The sequence below is a fragment of the Poecilia reticulata genome, linkage group LG1 (genome assembly GCF_000633615.1).
Source record: "Poecilia reticulata strain Guanapo linkage group LG1, Guppy_female_1.0+MT, whole genome shotgun sequence".
Taxonomy (NCBI): domain Eukaryota; kingdom Metazoa; phylum Chordata; class Actinopteri; order Cyprinodontiformes; family Poeciliidae; genus Poecilia; species Poecilia reticulata.
The window spans coordinates 31,290,720-31,311,139 of NC_024331.1; the positions used below are offsets into that span (position 1 = coordinate 31,290,720).

At 43.1% G+C, this 20,420-nt stretch overlaps 1 protein-coding gene and 1 long non-coding RNA gene across 6 annotated transcripts in view; both read left to right on the plus strand.

Moving 5' to 3' along the window:
- Positions 1-6,600, plus strand: part of LOC103472898 (uncharacterized) — a 30,496-nt gene extending 23,896 nt beyond the window's left edge. The window contains exons 2-3 of the long non-coding RNA XR_534943.1: positions 5,941-6,076; positions 6,188-6,600. This is a non-coding gene — a long non-coding RNA (uncharacterized LOC103472898). The remainder of the gene's footprint in view (positions 1-5,940; positions 6,077-6,187) is intronic.
- Positions 1-20,420, plus strand: part of bnc2 (basonuclin zinc finger protein 2) — a 224,415-nt gene that overhangs the window by 71,857 nt on the left and 132,138 nt on the right. For 2 of the 5 annotated variants that reach the window (XM_008422799.2, XM_008422814.2), the window contains exons 1-2: positions 17,883-18,268; positions 18,812-19,177. In XM_008422799.2, coding sequence (XP_008421021.1) covers positions 18,266-18,268; positions 18,812-19,177 — 369 coding nt within the window. In that variant the 5' untranslated portion in view covers positions 17,883-18,265. Of the gene's footprint in view, positions 1-17,882; positions 18,269-18,811; positions 19,178-20,420 lie in introns of those variants that run through there. The other 3 variants (XM_008422776.2, XM_008422792.2, XM_008422785.2) reach the window with 3 other exon arrangements.

A 20,420-nucleotide genomic window follows, 5' to 3' on the forward strand; every position in this document is an offset into this window, starting at 1 on the left:
AATTTAATCTCATTACAAAACCTGAATTCTGACTTTTGGTTCAGAATTCTGGAAAAAAAAGTCAGAATTCTGAGATTAAAATAAAAAATATGAGAGAAAAGTTCAGATTTTTTTTTGAATTCGTCTATTTCTTTTTCTAATTCTTAGAAAAAAGTCAGAAATTGTTCATCTCAAAATTCTGGGGAAAAAAGGTCAATTTCTTTAATCTCAGTTTTCTGAGATTAAAAGTCAGAATGTTCAAAATTCTAGACAAAAAAGTCAGAATTATGAAATAAAAGTCAGAAATTTGAGAAAAAAATCTGATGTCTTTCAAATTCTTAGAAAAAAGTGAGAATTTTTAAATCAGAATTCGGAGATTAAAGTAAGAATTTAATTTTTTTTTTTACCAGTGGCCTAATCCTCTTCCTTTCTTTCAGGTTGGTAATTGGATTAATCTGAATGATGTAACATAAACACATCAAACTGTTCGGATTAATCGCGTGCCTTAACGCGTTGACATTGACGGCCCAACCCAAACCTTCATCCCTTCCAGCTCCACTTCGCTCCCTGCAGGCTCCGGTTGAACTTAACGCAGATCGAGTTTCTGTATGAAAACAGCCGTTTTTTGTTTTTTTTTGCTGCGACCGGACCATTCATCTTTCCCGCTCCCCTACGACGCGGACACACGCCATCGCAAACTTCTCCCCTCAAAGTTCAGCGGTTAATCAGCCACGGGTTCCAGATCCGAAGAGATGGGGTGTGTGATGGCAACATTCTGGCAGCGGCCGCTCGTAACTGGATTGCGGTAATTATTCATTGGGAGAGTGATGCCTTCCGGGGGCTGAAGATTGATTAGGTTTGATACGCGACTCGGTGTAATCTGTCTTTTGACCAGGGCTTCTGTCCAAATTGGCAGGAATAATAAAAAGGGAGAAAGTTATCCCCCCCATCCAACCCAAAACAAAAAGAGAGCGAAGGAAGATGGCGGGGCGGACAAAGGGAAGACGGAGACATTGAGGCAGATCGAGTCGTTCCTCCAGAGCGCCAAACATCCAGTCCAACTCCGCCATGTTTACGTCTGAGCTACTTAAATGTCGCACATTTACTGTCTGATTTATTGGTTTTCAAGAGATTCCTCTGTATTCACTCCTGTTTTCTGCTTTCGACCGGCTTGATTCTCGCTTGTCTCGTTTTCCACGACTAAAGTGTGTCTTCGGTTAATCCTCCAGTGTGAGCATGGCAGGACTTAAAAGGCTTTGATTAGGCCGCTGCGTCCCACAGCTTAGCTGGATGAAAACTCGTGACACACTCACAGAGCCCGTGCGTTCACCAGAGACCTCTCTTTGTGTTAATTAACGGAGTCTCAGCTGCAATTAGCAGGCTTTACAATGAGAAAACACACATACAGCAGCAGCGCGAGTGCGCGCCGTAATGCCGACACATCCAGACATTTAACCGGCGTTCGGTTGGTATCTGGTCAGTTCTGCTGTACGAATCATAAAGGGCTTCAGTCTGTGACCAGAGGAGTCGATTACCAACCTTTTCTTTCTGTTTTTCGTGTTTAATTCATGATATTACGTAGCAGGGGGCGATGTGGACTTAAAGTTTTATCACAATATTTTGTGCTGCGATTGAAATTATGATAAAAGTGACAAAGAAAACTATCACTTTTTTTAGGTTATAGCTATGACTGCATGACCCGCGTTTCTTTTGGACACCAGTTACTTAAAGAAAAGTGATTTTTGTCATTAAACTGCACGCAGTAAATTAGTCATATTTTCAGATTTCTTGGAATTTTTTTCCAATTTCAAATTCAGGATTATTTGTTTTGCACATTTCAGTAACACGGCAGTTAAAAATGCTTCGTTTACATCATGAAAAGATGAAAGTAAAAAGTCATAAAAGCATTTTCGCCAGTTGAGAAAATCAGGAACAAACATTGCATTTTGTAATTCCTTTTTTAAATGACAAAATGAACATTTTACTGCCTAAAATGCAGTAACGGCATTCCTTTAGCGAACGCTGGTTATTTTTATCTGCAGCTAAAACAATCCTTCTAAACTACCACTTTAAAAAAATTTAAGGTTTTTCTTTTATCTTAAATTGAAACAGTATATTTATATATATATTTATAGTGCGGTTTTAGCTTAATTACTGCCTTTAGTATGTTGTTCTTTCATCAAATAACCTTTTTTGATTCTGTATATTTCAGTTAACGATTAATCAATTACTAAATTAGTTGACGATTATTTAATAATAATAATTATTCATCATGATTAATCCGATTAATCGTTGCAGCCCTGTCCAGATCCCAAAACGCAGCTGACGTTTTTCTGTGCAGCGTGATTTAAATCCTGTTCATGTCTTTAGATATTTTATTTGAAGATTGTAAACCTGAGGTGAGTCGGTTTTGACCGATTTGTGTCGGATAATCTCGTGTTTTCTGCAGCTCTTTGCTCTTGCAGCAGCGTAGGAAGCCGCTTGGCTGCGAGTGTCTCTCTGATCAGACCTTAACGAGTCTCAGTCGACGGTGGCAAGTCGCCCGTCATCCTGTCTCATATGTACCGAATTAGGCCCGAGCCCACCCAGTGAGCTCCAGCCTTGTCACGGAAAATCAAGACCTGAAGTAACTTAAGTGAACAAAATCCCACTTTGGCACATTCAAGCCTGGAAAACGGTGGCAAAACCGAAGCTGTTCCTCCCTCCGGACTCTCAGGCACACACACGCGCAGGTGTGGGCACCAATTTACTGAGTCTTTACGAGGGGAAAACTCGCAGTGAGGCACCGAGCTCAGCCACTCCACTCATGTATTTACTTATTTATTAGCGGCGATGACAGGGCCACTCACCCACAGACGGCCTCTCAGGAGCCGCCGCGTCCCTTTGAGCGGCAGCGTAAAAGTTTTAACAGCCCCGGCCCGGTCGGACGGCGTTGACGCCGGTTAGCGCGTACTCGAGTTGTCGGGTGCATTCAGGAGGCTAACCGTTCTAATGCCTTCACTTTCCTGTTTTACGAGTGTGTTTGTGCGTCTCAAAGCAAAGTGTCACTCAATAATTTAGCTGCTGGTTTCGTCCCCCACTCCCCCTGCCACCTGCCATCCATCCATTCGCGGCTCTTTATGTCTCGCCTGTGGGAATATGGAGGCCATTTCTCTGCTTCTCTGGGAGTGATTGAATGTGCAGAGACAGGTGACAGAAAGGAAAGAAAGTCTGACGACTGCAGCCGAGATGTGCTCAAACCGCTGAAACGTCGACATTCTGTCACATTAAAACCACCAAACTCGACGTGTTTCACTGGGATTTCAGACAAAGTAGAGCATCAATGTTCACTTCTTAAAAATCTGAAAGCACGGCTTGAAATTGTGTTCAACCCCCCTAAACTCTGACACCCCCTAAAAATATCTATCGGCTCCATTGCGCTGGTTTTAGTGAGAACACCAGCAGCAGACATGAATTCTTCTGATCGTGTAAGTTCCTCCTCGTTTTCTTTCCGGCGGTGTATTCTGCTTTTCTTTCTTTTTTTGAGTGATCCGGTCCTAAACCCAATCATCCATTGTTATTTTTAAACACAATTATTTGGTAAGCTAACCATACGTGTCACACTTTAGCTCATATTGAGCTCACAACATGAAGTACCTTGAAATGTACAGGATTAAAGCAAATTCGTGTTAGAATGGCCTAATCAAAGTCCAGACTGAGAATCTGTCCAGCAGATCTCTCCAAAAGACCTTCAGCTGGAATCAGACTGGACGTTGGTTCTGCAGTGGATTGAGTAGAAATGCATGCCACACTTTTCAGATTTTTCCCCTTGGAAACCCAAAGTTTTTCTTCCGGCGTTCTTCACTACTTTGTCACATGAAGCCGGGATGAAAAGCATATTTTTAAATTTGCTGTGTGGATTCTCCTGCGAGGTTCTGTGGAGGTTTTTTTATTTGTATTACATCCTGGTACAACGTAATAAAATGATGCAACACGGACTAATCTGCAACAGTACTCGCACACAGCTGGGTTTGTATGGACTCTGTTAACTCCAGATGTAGACGCGACATTTTTTATTTTTATATATTTTTTTTACTCTCTCATCCATGTTTTCCGGCTCGCAGGTTCTTGTTCTGGGTGGAAGTGGTTAAGCTGGAGCGGGAAGTCGGAGCTTTGGCCACGCTTGTGATAATTAAATAATGCACGTTGGCCACATGTGAGTGTGTGTGTGTTAATGCACGAGAGCTTTCATCAAAGTCCCACAATGCCATTGGCCTCCTGTTGTAGTTTAATATGACTTGATGTTCACTTAACCCTCCCCGCCTTTTCCGTGTAATTGAAACCTGATGGCGGGATCCTAATCGCTTCTTCTTCTTCTTCTTCGTTTGTTTCGTTGTTGTGTGACCAGGAACAGGCAGACGAAGCTCTAACTTTTCTTTCTTTCAGCTCGTCGGGATGAAGCGTAGAGACTTGATGAGAAAGTTTCCCCAAACTTGCGCTGGACGGTTTTCACTGCCACAGGATGATTTGTGTGACATTTATTTGGGAGTGTTTGTGTGTTTGTCGTTGTGTTAGCGGTTATGTTCCTTGTCATGTGTGCGCCATAAATAAAGACTCTCCTTGCTAATGTAACCCACATGTCCCTCTTAGCTCGGCGTCTGTTTTCTGGGGGGGGGGGGGAGTCAGATGCTTCGCAGCCCTTCTGGCCTGCATCTGAGCTGCTCTGAGGTCATTGAAGTTATTTTTTTTACTTTTATGACACAAACAGCCGTGGACTTCCCTGTTGCTCACAAAGGTTAATGAGGAGAAAGCGTGATTCCCATAACTTTGCGGCAGCAGCGCTGCGCAGCAGATGCCCACGCAGATGACATGTTGGGAAAAAAATGCTTTGCTCACGCAGCCGAAGCAAAGCAGGACGTCTGCTTACTGTCTGAAAGCTGTTTTACTTTTGGTCTTCTGATTTATTTGACAAAAATAATTAATTTCAGATTATTATGTCTGGATGTTGGCCTCCTGCTTGTTTTACTGTGATGCTAACCCAAGACGACTACCCGTCGTTTTTTTTTTTTAGCTTGATCTCTGATATAAAAGTTGATCATAAGAATCCATAAGTTTACATACACTGAATGAAAACTTAAATCTGATGTTTTATTCTTTCTGACGTTAAATCAGAGCAAACTGCTCTTGTTTTAGGTGAGTTGGAATCACCAGAATTATTCCATTTACTAAATTTAACAATAAATATATTGATTACTTCAGATTCAGAAGTTTGCATACACTTCCTCAGTGTTTGGCAGTGTTGCCTTTATGACTCGGGTCATTTTGGGTTTCCCTCCAGAAGCTTCTCTCGGTAGTGAGCTGCAGTTCTGGTCCGGTCCTCCTGACAGAACCGGTGGAACTGGGTCAGATTTGTAGGCCGCCTCGTTTTCAGATTTACCCCATCAGACTGAGATCCGGACTTTGTGATCCTGAAGCCACTCTGTAAATTTTAACTGTTTGTTTAGGGTTAATTTCCGTCTGGAAAACGGTTCTGTGCCCAGTGTTTTACTTCCTGCCTTCAACATTTCCACATATTGTTATTTCCTTGTGATATGTTATGAAGTTCATCAGTTGCTGCTGCAGTAAAACAGCCCAGAGCATGATGCTGCCACCCTCGTTCTTCGGTGCAATCTCCAGATACAAGCGTCCCGGTTAACCCAGTGGTCTTTGTGTCCAAACGGTTCCTCTGTGGTTTCATCAAACTTCAGGAAATATCTCCACAAATGAAGCTTTTTATTCTTCTCATGTTTCTTCTTCCTCACTGATTGGCATTCAGTCCATGTTTCACTGTGGACAACGACTCTGTCTCACCGGCAGCATTTTCACCACGACTCTGGCTTTCGCTCTGCGGCCAGTCTGCACGTTTCGGACCAGAACCCGCCTCCTTCCTGAGCGTTGGACATTCCCCATCATGTTCATACTTGAATATAATTGTTTACACAGATGAATCTTCACCTTCAAGCATCTGGAAATGTTTCTTTGGATGAATCAGACTGGAGCAGCTGCGGGAATATTCTGAGGTTTCCCATCAAACCAGAAAGCAGCGACTCTCAGGTGTGACCTTAAAATACATCCACAGGTGAGACTCCAAGTATCTAAAATGTGTCAAAGTCAGAAGTTGCCTTCGTTATTGATGCATTTAATTCCATCCGATCTAAAACAAGAGATGTTTGGTCTGATTTCCCTTCAGGGAGAAAAGTCTGTGCGTCTTTCAGTTTTGTGTCTGTAAACTTCCTGCCTCGTCCGTAGATGGATACGCCGATACCACTGAAGCTCACCGCTGTAGACAAAGACACATTTCAGACACATGATGTCATTGCTTATGTCTCATAATAGCTTTATGCTAACTGACTGCCCCACGGAGAGGCGGACCTGATCAGGGACGTGAAGCGCAACAACACAAGCAGCTGCAGTAAAAGTCCACTCAACAAAGGCGCACAGCAACGTTTACTAAATATTGCCAACAATTTCTGTACAAACTGCTGGTTTTATTTTAATAATCAGCGTTTTAAGCCCAACTATAGTTTATTTTAATTTTCTTGCTAACTGCAACTCCAGAACGACTCACTTTCTTATTTCAAAATAAAAGTCCTAAAGATGCGGTATTATGTAAAATCAACTTTTTTGAGCTTTAAATCATGTTATAATGTTATTTTCCCGTCAAAAACATCAATGGAGTGTTGCTTTGATTCTTTCATGCATGTTTGAGAAATCCTTTAATCTCCATGGTAACCATTCAGCTGTTCAAAACACCTGGGTGGACCTAGCCCCGCCTCCGAGGTGCAGCTCCTCCTCCGAGATGCAGTTTCTGGCTTTCAGGCACGGCAACACTCCCTCATTCAGCTCCTTCAGACTAGCGGCAGCAGCAGACTGCTAAGCTCATTATAGAGCTACTTCTCAGAGCAAAGCCGGTAGAAACGTTGTTAAAGGGTTAACATAGGAGCCATGTTGGGATGACTGCCTGGAGGCGGAGTTTCAAAAACGGCAGGAGCTTCTTAAAGAGACAGAGGCCCAATTTCAAGGCATTGAATTATAAAGTCAAATTTATTTAACATCATTCGTCATATGCAGCAACTGAAGGTAACGTATTTTATTCTGTTGTGCTTTAAAACGGCACTTTGTGCCTGAAAACACGTAATACCGCCCCTTTAAGCACAGATACAGGCTGTCAAGTCAAAGCACGTGGCTTCATGTCGGAGCTCAAGACGTTTTTCTACCAGATGACGTCGCTGCTGACAGCAACAGGTTGACCCATCGCCAGAGAGCCTTCACTTTGATGAGAGAGAGTGTATAATATGGCTCAATATCTGGCCAGGAGATCTCATTACAGCTCAACTCATAAACTGCAATTATTTGCTAGAACACAGTCGGGTAACTTTTTAATGAACATGGGATTCCCTTCATTTGTTGGCACCATTTTAGGAATTTTCTTTCCTTAGATGCTTTATTTTAGTCTAAGAAAACTTTATTTTCTGCATTTTGTGACTCATAATTATAAACAGGTTTCTCTCAACAGCTTATAATTTCATTTAAAATATATTTTATTTATGTGCGTCCATTTAAACAGTGAAAATCACAAAGATTCACAACCCAAAGAGATATTTTAAAGTTTTAATTTCATGTTGATGATTCTGATGACGGATCAAAAATTCTGTTTCAGTTTTAATCAACTAATGTCCAACAAAATCTGAACCATTCACAAAGAGGGTACAACACACAGTAATCACTAAAGACACTGGATGTTTACAGATGGCTGTATCATGGAAAGTTTAGTGGAAGGAAAAAGTGTGGTAATAAAAATGTCCACAAGCCACAGAGATAACGGCAACCTTTGGTCCACTGGGTTTTATCAAGTCCAAAGTAGAACTAATGAGCTAGAATGTGGCTAAGTAGCAGCTAGCATGTGGCTAAGTAGCAGCTAGCATGTGGCTCATTAGCTGGCTAGTTAGCTAGAGAACACGAAGCTGCAGCCAAAAGCCACAGAAAGACCGCAGACATTTAAAAGTTTTGTCCCAACATTTGCTATTGTGATAATAAAGTGACTTTTTTAGGTAACTGTTTAGTTCCATCCATTTGTAACGAATATCTTCGGACCCCAGTCACATACACAAGAGTGATTTTTATCACTGAAATGCACACAATAACTGCTGCTAATCATATTTTCAAATTTACTCAGCAGAGAACATTTCTAAAAACAAAATCCTGACAATACGGACATCTTTAGTGTTGGGTTCTGAGTTTTTTTTAGGTTTGTTTGTTATTCAGTTAAGTCCCTGTTATGCCTGTCGATACCTTGATTACTTCACATTCCTGGTTCCTGTTTTTGTTCTGCTCTGGCTCCCTGCGTTCCCGATAACCTTTGTAGATTTCTAGGTTTATTATTGAGTAAAATTGAACATGATCAGTGTTCCCAACTCCTGTCTACATCAACAAACAGACTCTTCATGACATTTAGGAGTTTTTAAACATCATAAATGAAACGTATCGTGACAACAAAGAATCAGATTCACAACCCTGGTTAGGGGTCTAAAGTTTTATTCTGAAATGTCTTTAAAAGTCTTAAATTTGAGTTGGGGAAACCTGCATGAACCCTGTTACCAACAACAACAGGTCATTAAGCTTCCCCTCCGTCTCACTCTGCCTCGCCTTGCAGAGGAAGAAAACGTTTCATCGAGGGTCCAAGAGGAAAACTTGTAGACGTGTTAGTCGGGTCAGAGGAAGAAAGGAAAATCTCCGAGAAAGAGGACGGGCAAAATTATAATAATGAGAGATCCAGAGACAGAAAGTGGAGATGAGAGAGGGAAGCGAAGGACTTCGTCAAACCCTCCATGCCGGTTCTGGTCGACACCGGGCCGGCGGAGGGGGCGGGGGTGCACGACAGGGTTGCCACGGCAGCGTTCCGGATGGGCGGGCGGTCTCCTCTCGGGGGGCGTGGGGCGGAGGCGGCGGGGGGGACGCGGGGCTGTCAGGGAGCCTGGCAGGTAGAGACACAACGCCCTGTGACTGGGGGGAGCACGGGTCAGTGAGAGAGGACGGGCCGAGGGGATGGAGGTGGTGAAGCCCTGTCTGATGAGGTGAGCAGAGGGTAGGGGGCGGGGGGCGGCGGGGCAAATGAGGGTGGAGAGGAAGAGGAGCCAGAGATGATTAGAGAGGAATTATCCAAGTGTAAGGGTGAAAGGCTGCTGAGGAGAAAACGGAGAGATGGCAGGAAGAGGAAGCAGCTATTCTTCTCTTTAATGTCCAAACTTTTTACCCCCAGGGCCAAAATCCCCAACTTGGAAACATTCAGGGGCCAAAACTTACTCTTCCCTCTTATTTCTTTTGGTTTGTTTTATTTATTTCAAACAGGTTTTTAAAAACGAGAAAAGAGGCAATCAGTAGGACAGAGGAAACACAACCAAGGACAAAATAATTAGCTCCACTTTTCTGTTTGAAAGGAAGGAACGCTTAATTAATCCTACACGTTATCTCAGTAATTATCAATATTTATAATTAAGCCATGTTATAGGATTCAAAATTAAATTATATTACACAGACAAAATGGTTACAAACCAACTCAACAAGACAAGAATATCTGGATAATAATAATTATTGACAATAACAACCAGACATAAAGCATCAGAATAATTACCAACTCCTTGCCAATGTACACTATAAATTCTTCTTAATCTGATATATTACAATAAATATGATAAAGGCATGTAATATTTTACAAAAAGACAAAAAGAAAAACTGATTTACTGAACTTTTTAAGAAGATATAAACTTTCCATGGAGAATCTCATCCAAAAAAAAATCACAAAAAATCTCTGAGACAAATTTGTGCCTTTCTGGACTTGAGGTCGGGGACCACAGAAAATAAACCAAAGGGCCACAAATGGCCTGTGGGCCACACTTTGGACACCCCTGTGTTGATTTTTATCCCAAACAGGCCAGAGATCCACTGATCCACTATTTTCATTGATACCCAATCCATTTTCTTTCAGTATCGGCACCAATACAGATATTAATATCTGACCAGTAGATTTATAAATCACAAAACGGCTCGGCACCAAAATGCACTAAACACTAGCGATGAACCGATTGATTGTTTCTGGCCGATTACCGATCTTTAAAAATCCTCACCTGCAAATTTCCATTTTCCGATACCAATTGTTTTCTGTCTGTTATGTTAATGTCTGTTAACAGCGTAAACCCTCGACCCCGGAAAATACGATGGAAAAATGGCAATCAGGCTAAACCAGTGGTTCTTAACCTGGGTTTGATCGAACCCCAGGGGTTCGGTGAGTCGTTCTCAGGGGTTCGGCGGAGCCTCTGCTGTGGAGTTAAAGACACACTTGTGTAAGTCGTGATGACGCCCCGCTTTGCCATCACTTGCTGCAGAGGATCACGCTACATTGCTTAGCCAATCAGAGGATCACGTTACATTGCTTAGCCAATCAGAGGTTCACGTTACATTGCTTAGCCAATCAGAGCTGCAGAGGAGCCCTGATTGAAGGAGCTCCACTCTCAGCATGGATTTGAACTTCTATCTTTAATTATTTCAGCAAAACTCACAGTTTTTACCAAATTCTATAGTCTAAATCTGCTCCTTAGTCGCATCTTTTCGGGGTTGCTACTGCCTCTAGTGGTGTGGGGGTGGTAACACAACTAATATAATAACATTACTAAATCAGAATACCGCAAAGTATTTTGTGTGTCGGGGTTGGAATAAGAAGGGTTCAGTGATATGCAACTGGGGGGTTCGGTACCTCAGAAAAGGTTAAGAACCACTGGGCTAAAGGGATGAAGTCAGAAAACTTCTGGTTAATGTGAAAATTTCTCTTTTTAACTATTAGTTTTATATCTCGTTTTCTTTCATATCTTAACATGAAAGTTTCTCATTTTAATTACTGTTTCTCTTTTTATTTTAATGAGAAACTTCTCATTAAAATGAGGTTTATAACATTAAACCTGAAAGGAACATTTTTCAACACAAAGACACGACGGGCCGCTGGTGGATCACTACACTGCAAAAACACAAAACCTCACCAGTATTGTGGGTCCAGTTTCTAGTGCAAATACTTGGGTACAAGTTTTTTGTGGGGGAAAACCTGCATACTTACTGCTTCTTTCATGGTTGGTGGCTGTATGATGTTGCTGAAAAGTGCAACTCAAATAAAATTAACTCAAACAAAGCAGGAATAAAAGCCTGAGACGGCTGGGAAGTGGCATTTCCTAAACCGGCAACCTTTGCACATAAGCAGCAGCACATGGCCGAGGGCTGGTACTGCCGGTGACCCGCTTTCTGGTCTCGGCGCGCGCACATGTGACAAGGAGCAGCGTGTCGATCAGATGGCACAGGGATAGAAGTGTCCCTGTTCTGCTACCGCTGCAGCGCCACAAGACATCATATGACAGCAGCAGGAACAGCTCCGCGCTTGTGATAGCGGGATAAGAGCGAGGCTGAGGGGAAGACGCTAGACGGGGCCACGGGAAGGTCTGGGAGACGGGCGGGAGCCACATGATCAGCCGTGTCCCTGATCACTGGCAGCTCGCCTCATAAAGTGCACCTTTGTGAAAATGAAAGCAGCAGAATCACCTCGGCCTCATGAGCGCTTTACAGTAGCACTGGTGACGAAGCGACAACTAGGAGGTGTGTGACCCAATGACACGTAAATGTTCCCTACGCTGCAAAAACACGAAATCTAACCGAGTCAGTTTGGTCCAGTTTTTACAGCAAATATCTCAACGTACTTGAAGTAAGAAAAAACAAGGTTTGCAGCAAAAAATAGGAGTTTGAGTAAATAATTCCTATTTAAATATTGTGACATCAAATGCATGGATTAGATTAGTTTCTCTAGACCTTGAGACATTTTTAACTTATAAATGTTCTTCAGGTGACAGAAGGCCGACTTTGTAACCGTCTTTATGCGGCTCTGAAGGTTCAGGTCCATCACGACACCCAGACTTCTGGTCTGATCTCTAGTTTCTTCTGGTTTACAGAAAAAAGTATAGTCATTCATTTCAAATAGACAATAAAAAGTAAAAACAAATGTTTATAAGACAAATAGTCATTCTAAGTGACATTTACACAATTTGTTCGTAAAGAAACAGAAGATACAAGATCTTATGATTTCCTCTCAGACCAGATAAAGTATTTTCACATTCTCATAATTAAATATGCAATTATTTACACATTATTAATATTAATAATAGCATTCTCAGCTTTGAGAAACTCGTGTCCTTTTAGTTTTTCATTCAATCCACACACCGATTTTTAAAAACTCCCTTTGGGTTGTTCTCATCGTTTTTGTTTTAATTTAAGTTTCAGTTTGGAAAAAAGTTCAAAATAAACTTGGAGAAGCATCATCTTCAGTAAAATCTCACTCCTCAATCCTGTTCGCTTCGTCTTGATCATTTTTTCACCATCACTGCAAAGATAATGCAGCTCCACTTACCTGGCCCTGAATTCAGCTCTCATCCTTCCTTTTGACCTCTCCTTACGACTCGTATAATCACACACAAAACTAAAAAAAAAAAAAAATCAAAATAAGGCAGCGGCTAAGCATTGTAATTTGGAGCCGCTGATGACAGCGGCATCCGTTGTTTGCTCCAACAAGGCGCTTTTTCCTCTCAAGACTCGAGAGCTGCTGCGCCCAATTTCTGAGCTATTTGACCCATTAGATGTCGGTGTTTAGAAAACAAACAGGCAGCGGCTGAGAGGTTTGACGGCCGGTGATGGAGGGTGGCTGCTTGCTTACAGTCAAAGGACGAGAAGTTCAAGAAGCTGCTAAAAATCCTGCTTTTACCTTTGCAGAGAACTGAGCCTGCAGTGAACTCAGGTTTATCAGAGCAGAGAGTTTTATGTTCACGAACCAATCAGCAGATAAAAGTTTACTTCAGATTTCACCTAAAACTGGCGGTCTTGACCATTACAGGGGAGATTTTTAGTAATTAAGTAAAACTTTATATCACGTTTCACAGACGTGCATCAAAAATTCTTTACAAAGGGAAGACAGTTGAGATAAAAACAAACAAACCCCCAAAACTAAAAACACAAATAGTAAAACATTAAGAAAAGATGGTGAAATTCAGGCTCTTTCTTAACTCCATGTCAGCAGAAGTTTAATCCGATCTGACATTTATTCTAAGTTTTTTTCTAAATTCAAGCATTTTGTTTTTAATTACACATTAACACAAGTTAACATGTAATAAATTGATTAAATGAGTCATAAAATAATGTATTTCAGTCGGTAATGAGCAAAAATCTGTCATGTCAAAAGTGATTTAATGGAAGTTGCATTGCTCGGACATTACTTTTCAAACTGATAAAGTATTTTTACTAAATGCAGATTTAATGTGGAGGTCACAACCACTACAGGTTAGATTTCTGATTATGCTATTTTCTAAACTCAAAAGTTTTAAATACATGTTAACATGAGTTCAGCATGTAATAAATCAACAAAATGAGGCATTAAATTCTGTATTTCGGTCAGAAATACCACATTCCGTGAGCAAAAATCTGTTTTTGTATTATCTGTTTCTTGTGTCAAAAGTTCTGCATTTAATGCAAAATATTACCAGGTATTATTGTCTAATTTATTGCGCAAAACTGACTTAAAAGCAACTTTTCAGCTAGACATGGGAGCTTGTTTCAAGTCAATAATTCCTTAATATTGATAAAAAGTTTTAGGTCAGTCTTTGCTCTGATGCGTTTGAACTAATCGATAAGCGTTAGCCTCCACGGCTATTCTCGAGTAAAAGTTGGGTAAAGTTTGGAGTTTTACTATGAAATTAAGACTCAGCTTGGTTGACGTGAACTCTGCTGTGGTAAGAATGTGCATGTTTATGCCAAGCGGACCAGAGACCGCTCCAAAAGCAGGAAGCGGACCGCAGCGCATTGTGGGTAAATACAACCAAAGCAGACGTGCTAGCTTAGCGCTAGACGGTGAAATGACTCATGGTCTTTTACAAAAGACAAAAGATGAACCCTCCAACCCCTGAAATCTGACGCTGCTTCACTTTTGTTTCCACTTGGTGAAGAAGGAAGTGGCGCCCGGTGTCTTCTTCAGAGGTTTTTGTGTCGTTTCCTTCAGTGGTTCTTGGTGCAGCGCCCCCACAGGTGAGGAGGGGAACAGGTTGCTCAAAGGGTTCGGTTGGTTCGACTGAATAGAGAGAAAAAGAAACAAAGGAGCTAAAACTGAAACAAGTGTTTAAATTTTAGTCCCGAATTGAACCGAATCTGCTGGACTATCAGGTGGGAAAACATCCTGAAACAATGAAAGGATCAACTCAAGCAAAAGTGAAAAAGGTCTTTCTAAAAATAAAGAGAAAAATAATACTAAATGAACCAAATCTTATTTTCATGACACCAAGCTTCAAAGTAAAGATGAAACTCTCACCTGGAATACTTTACATTTTTTTTTACAGAAAATCCTCAACTCGTTAAATTTAGCTCATACTTTCTGCTGAACTTGACCAGTTCCTGCGCTGCGTAACGTTTTCTGCTTGACATTCGCTCGCTGACCGCTTCAGGTTGTGAAATCTGCGGGTGGGAGTCGCTGGAGAGCCAGGCTGCTGCGGCCGGGCTTTAACCTCATGCACACATTGGTATTGATCCGTACAAGCCTCAGTGACTGTTGCTACAGAGCGGCCTGCCCTTATCGTCCAGATCCCCCCCTCTGTCACCAGCCAGTGGCGGCTAACGAGGAGCAACACACACACACACACACCAGTCCTGCCCCCATCTTCACCCTCCCTCTTTTCTTTTTTGCTCTCCCTCTTTCTCTACCTCACTTTTCCTCTAATGAGTTGCAACACTGATAACGAGCCTGATGATCTTCCATTGATTCAGCTATCACTTGCTTGTCTGGTAATTGATCCGTAGCTGAGCCTCTAGTTAATTATATGGGCTTCGACATGGACCCCTGCCCCACGGGGAATTCTCAAGTCCTGCACAATAATAGTTTTAATAAAGGAGCCTGAGAATCTCTAGGATCCTCTTTTTTTTTCTGCAGCTAATCCAGATTTTTCATCTTTCTGTTTCGGCTCCAATTTTTTTTTTCCTCCTCCTCCCGCTAGTAGCTGCAGTCAGCAAGCGGCAAAGAGAGAAAAGGGGGGAAAAAGTGTGAGAGAAATGAGGAGGAAGAGTGAGCTCTATTGGCAGAGTCCACTCCTCCCTCCCACAAATAACAGCCATTAAGCAGCCGGGTCAGAAGCTGAGCCACCAGCTTGACTTGAAACACTGAGTGCCACTTGAAAAACCCACAGACTAGCACATTTACAGCTGAGGGGAAGGGAGAGGGAGCGGAGGAAAAGTCTGGAGAGGGGAAAAAAGCAACCTTGGCGGCTAAATTGTCACTTAATAGAATTAGCCTGAGCCTCATGCATTATGTTTTCAATAAGTTGTTAAGAGTAAAGCTGCGCATCGAAGGGGTGATACATTAAGTATTTTATGATGGTGCTTGCTGACAGGTCATAAAATAAGATGGGAGATAAAAGTAGAGATGCGTTTTTTTTCCTGGATAAAACAGAAAAACTGTGCAAAGCTGCACGGCGACATCTTCCACTAAAGATGGAGGCTAAAGCTGGCGACAGATCTGATCATTGGGATCATCAATTTTTAAAAAGTGCACTAAAGTATAAACTGCTAGATGAAATCTTATCAGCTAAAAGTGATTGGAAATCTTAAACTTGAGAGTTCTTGTTAAATAAACTTTTTGTTTTAAATGAAAGTTGCCAGTCACATTTATTTGTGCAGCACATTTCATCAACAGGGAAGTTCAAAGTGCTTTACATCATAAAAACATTAAAAGTAATAAGAAAAACAACATACAGTCACCAATTGAGAAACCAGTAACAAACATTACATTTTGTCAAATTCATCAAAATCATCAAAACACATCAAATGTGTTCCAGTTTTATGGTTCACAAGCATCTAAACATTTAAATTATGTCTTTAAGAACACATTAACATAAACCCAACATGTTAAAAATGTTTATGAAAATTATGTTTTTCAGTCAGAGATGCACAAAATGAGCAAAGATCTGTTCATTATGTTTAATGTTCTGCATTTTATGCCACTATATGTATATATTTATATATTAGTGGGTCTGTAATTAATTATTTAAAAAACAAATTTCAATTCTAAACCCTTTTTGCTGCTACATTGTTGAATAAACAAACATTTTGCATCAGATTGGTGCAAAGTTATTTATTCAGCTTTCAAATGTCTCAAGTAACGTCTTTAAAAAAATACATCTTTAGAAATATTTACACTAATGTTAGCATTGGGCACATCTGTGCTACTTTAGCATCTTTAGCATCAAGATGCTATTTTAGCTTTAAATAGCTGATATGCTAACTCCTCCTAGCACAACTTGAACACAACAAAAGTCTTTCCTAGCTTCCAATCAGATCAGAGAAGCGGCTTTTTCATCTATTGCTGTTAGGACGTCAATTGTGCGTCAAATTTACGGCTGTACCAGAAACTAGCTAAAAAAGAAGTTCCGTCTGTTTGTAAAAAAAAATAAAAAATAAATTCTGAAAGGTATTAATTGCATTAAACTTTTTAATATGTTAAAACATAAGTAATTAATCTAATTGAATCCGTAAATATTCATCTAGTTTGGAGTTCGGTTGATTTGAGAGTCCCAGAATGAAAAACGGTGTAAACCGCTAGTTTTTAATGCGTTACATGAAAAGCCTGATTTGACGGTATCAAGAGAAAAATCGTCCGATTCCGATCTGCGGTCGATTGATCGATCGGTGCATCCCCAGACAAGAGGAGAACAAAGGCGATGAAGACAGGAGGAGAAAAGGGAGTTAAGATGTAAATTAAACCCACTTGACAAAAAGACGCGTTCAAGACACATGCTGCACTTTTCTCTCCGTGTACGTCGCCGGAACGACGGGTGTGATAATCTCAGCAAAGGTTAACTCTGCACTGCCATTAGCGGCTGCTACAAAAGGCTTTTAACAGACAGCCGGGCGGCTGTCTGCAGCAATTTAGCACAAAATCTGAAGTGACTCTATAGATCAGAGGCCGTTTAATGCAGCTGGGGAGAGAAGTTCTCCGTCTGTCCCTCTCTGCTGCTGATCTGCCGTGGAAAGATCACGGTGACATCTCCGTGGAACCCCGAACCTGCTCCGTCATTTCTCTAATGACGGCCTGATTGTGGGGAAAGGAGGAGCAGAAGGTTGTAGATGAGGGAGGGTGTCTTCATTGTTTGAGATGCTGTGTCAAAGGAAATTTTCCCCCCCTCTTCTTCTATCCTCCTGTGTGTCTTTTTCTCCGTGTCTGTCTCCTTCTACTCCTCCATCCCTCATTTTATTCCCACACCTTCGCTGCTGTGGGGACCAATTTGGCTAAAATGGAACCTCTTCCTCATTTTTTTCTTAATTAAAATCTGAGCGCCTCCACGGAGCAGCAGGAGGAGGAAGAGGAGGAAGAGGAGGAGGAGATGGTGGCAGATTGCTGCTGTTTCCATTAGTCCTTCATTAGAACTGCTGGAAATCAAACAAAGGCTGCGGAGTTTTTAATGACAGCTGAAGAAACCTGTGTGTATAAGGTGCCACGTCGTTTACACACACAAACAGCTGTTAAATACAGAAAATGCTGACTACAAATAATTACTTTTTTGTGGCGCCCCCAATAGCGCAGCGCCCCAGCGCGTCGCATGAAGCGAAACCCCGTTTTTCTTTTTTCCGTTGCGGAGGAGAACCAAGTTGCTGCCGGCCACTCGCAGCAGCCCACATGGTTATAAAGCAGGGGGACACGCAGCTAACTCCCCCTTCCTCCTCCTCCTCCTCCTCCTCCTCTTCCTCACTGCCCCCACCTCCCGGCCCCGACCAGAGGAGGGGTGTCCGTGCCGGGGAAGTGTGCAGCGCAGTGTCACTGAGCATCTCAGCGGCACAGTTGAGCCCTCACCGGCCCCGGCACACACACTCGCACATTTACTCTCTCTCTCTCTCCCACATTGCTCTCTCTCGCGCGCACACACACACACACAGGGGCGCGCGCGCATACACACACACACACACACACTCCGAGGCGCTCGGCTCAGTTCCTCCGTGGCTGCGGCGGAGTACAGAGGAGTCAGACAGAGAGGGAAAGAAAGAGAAGGAGAGAGAGAGAGGGAGGGAGGACAGGCAGCGGCGCGGACGTCAGGAGAGGGACGGAGTCACACAGAGAGAGGAAGAGACGGAGGCAGGGAGAGGAGCGGGATAGCTGGTGGCTCACACTCACTCCTCATCCTCACTTTTTCCCGGGACGGCCGCTGGTTTCATGGTAAGACGCGCGACTCCGCTTCGGCTCAAACTCTCAAACTTCAGGCTCAGATTTTGTACTTTTAAGTCAACTTTCCGGTTTGCATGTGTCGAGTTCTTATTTCCAACTTTTTTTTCTTTTTGGTTGAATATTTGGCAGGTAATGTGTGTTCTGGTGTGTCCACACACACACACACTCACACACACACTCACACTCACACACACTCTCTCTCTCTCCCTCTCTCTCTCACACACACTCCCTCTCCACCTTTTATTTTTGTTTTCCTCCATTCTTGCTCAGCTTTTCATCAGCCCCTCCATCCCTCTCTCCAACCTTCCTCACCTCCACTCATCATCCTCCTTCTCCTCCCCCAAGATGAGGAGGCCCCTGAGGAGATTCACCCTCTTCTCTCAAACACACACTTCTCCTCAAAAAGAAGAAAAAAACTCAAAGACAACACGACCCCAAAAGAACCCACCTTCGCTGACTTATTTTTCTTCTCTCCTCCTTCACACTCCTCCCTCCCTCCCTCCTGTCCTTCCTCTCTCCCTCTTTCTGTCCAAGTCCAAGGAGGCAGAGTTGGATGTGAGAAGCAGCGAGTGCGACCCAGTCCCAGCAGAGCCCAGCAGAGACCCGGAGTCGCCCAGGCCGCCCCCTCCTCCTCCTCCTCCGGCTCAGGTTAACCAACCCACCGGCGGTGTGAGCATCCCGTCCAGCAGCCGGACTCACCGCAGCCTCAGCAGCAGCGGCGGTGGTGGTGGTGGTGGTGTTGGTGGTCAGGGTGGTGTTAGCATTGTTAGCAGTGCTGAGGGAGCAGGCAGCTCCATGCAGTTCAGCACCAGACCGCCTAGCGCCGAGCAGCCGGGCTTCATGGGGACATGGCAGCAGCAGAGCACTGACAGCAACCTCCTCTACAGAATGTCCCAGCAGGTACGTCCGCTGTCGGTCCTGGAGGGGAACATTCATTTTTCCATCCCTCCGTGTGTGTGTGTGTGTGTGTGTGTGTGTGTGTGTGTGTGCGTGTGTGTGTTTACATGTTATCTTCCACTTTTTGCTCCTGGAAAGTGTTGGATCTTTAATCAGTGCTGAAAGTATTTATTTTATTTCCTGCTGAATGCATGGACTTCTTTTATTTTATTTCATTCACTAAATATATATATTTTTTAAAATTATGTAGAAATTATATCCGATTTCATTCGCTTTTAAAGTCTCCATCAGTTGCGGAGTTTCTATCCGTGTTTTGGAGCCTTCAGAGCGGGTAGCAGCTCCGCCAGGTTCCCCCCTCTGACACCGGCTCCTCACCTTCCTGCGGCCGACGCAAGGTGCTCCCGAACCCGGACCACGGCTCATTTCTCCCCCGTTTGCCTCTCACTCCTCTGCTGCCTTTCTTTTTATTTTCCACTCCAGGTGTAAACCTGCAGCCAGAGCGGGAGACTGGAGAGTTATTTTTAACTCATTTTGGATAAAAAAAAAGTCGGAGGCAAGAAGGGAGGAGAGGAATGAGGGGAAAAGTCGGACATTTGTGAGCGCGCGCGCGCGCGTGTGTGGGTTTGTGTGCCTCAGTTGTCGCGCACGCGCGTGAGGGGAGCCGGTGAGGGTCGTGCGCGCCTGTTAGGGTTGCAGTTAATCACTGCGGGACCTGCAGGCTCCGCCGTACCAAGCGCACGCTGTTACGCACCCAGGCCGCTGCGGCTCTTGCGCAACAGCTTCTGCGTTGGACATGAGGAAACTTTTCATTTAATCTTCTCGCTTTTATTTTTTTATTTTTTAGCCTCGCAAGTATCACATCAGGAATAAAATAATTCCGACACGGTTTCATCAGTCTGATAACTGGAATTAATGCTGGAATTTCACCAATATTCACTTTTAAATTACTTTCCAACCTACAGACGTATGAATAAAATTGTTTATTTATATATATGAGGAAGTGTGGGTGGTGGAGCCTGTTGTCCCCCATTCTGCCGGTGTGAGCAGGTGGATGGGCCCCTGCGCTCCGCATCTGCTGGGCCCCCCCCCCCCACCCCCCCTCTTCCTCTTCCTCTCCACAAACGCGCATCGTTGTTTCAATGTAATCAGCTGTGGGACTCGCTGTTATTTATCCTTCCGCGCATCACTTAGAAGATATCCTCTGACATAAATTCTCCGAAGGAAGCTCGTTCCTTGACAGACTCGC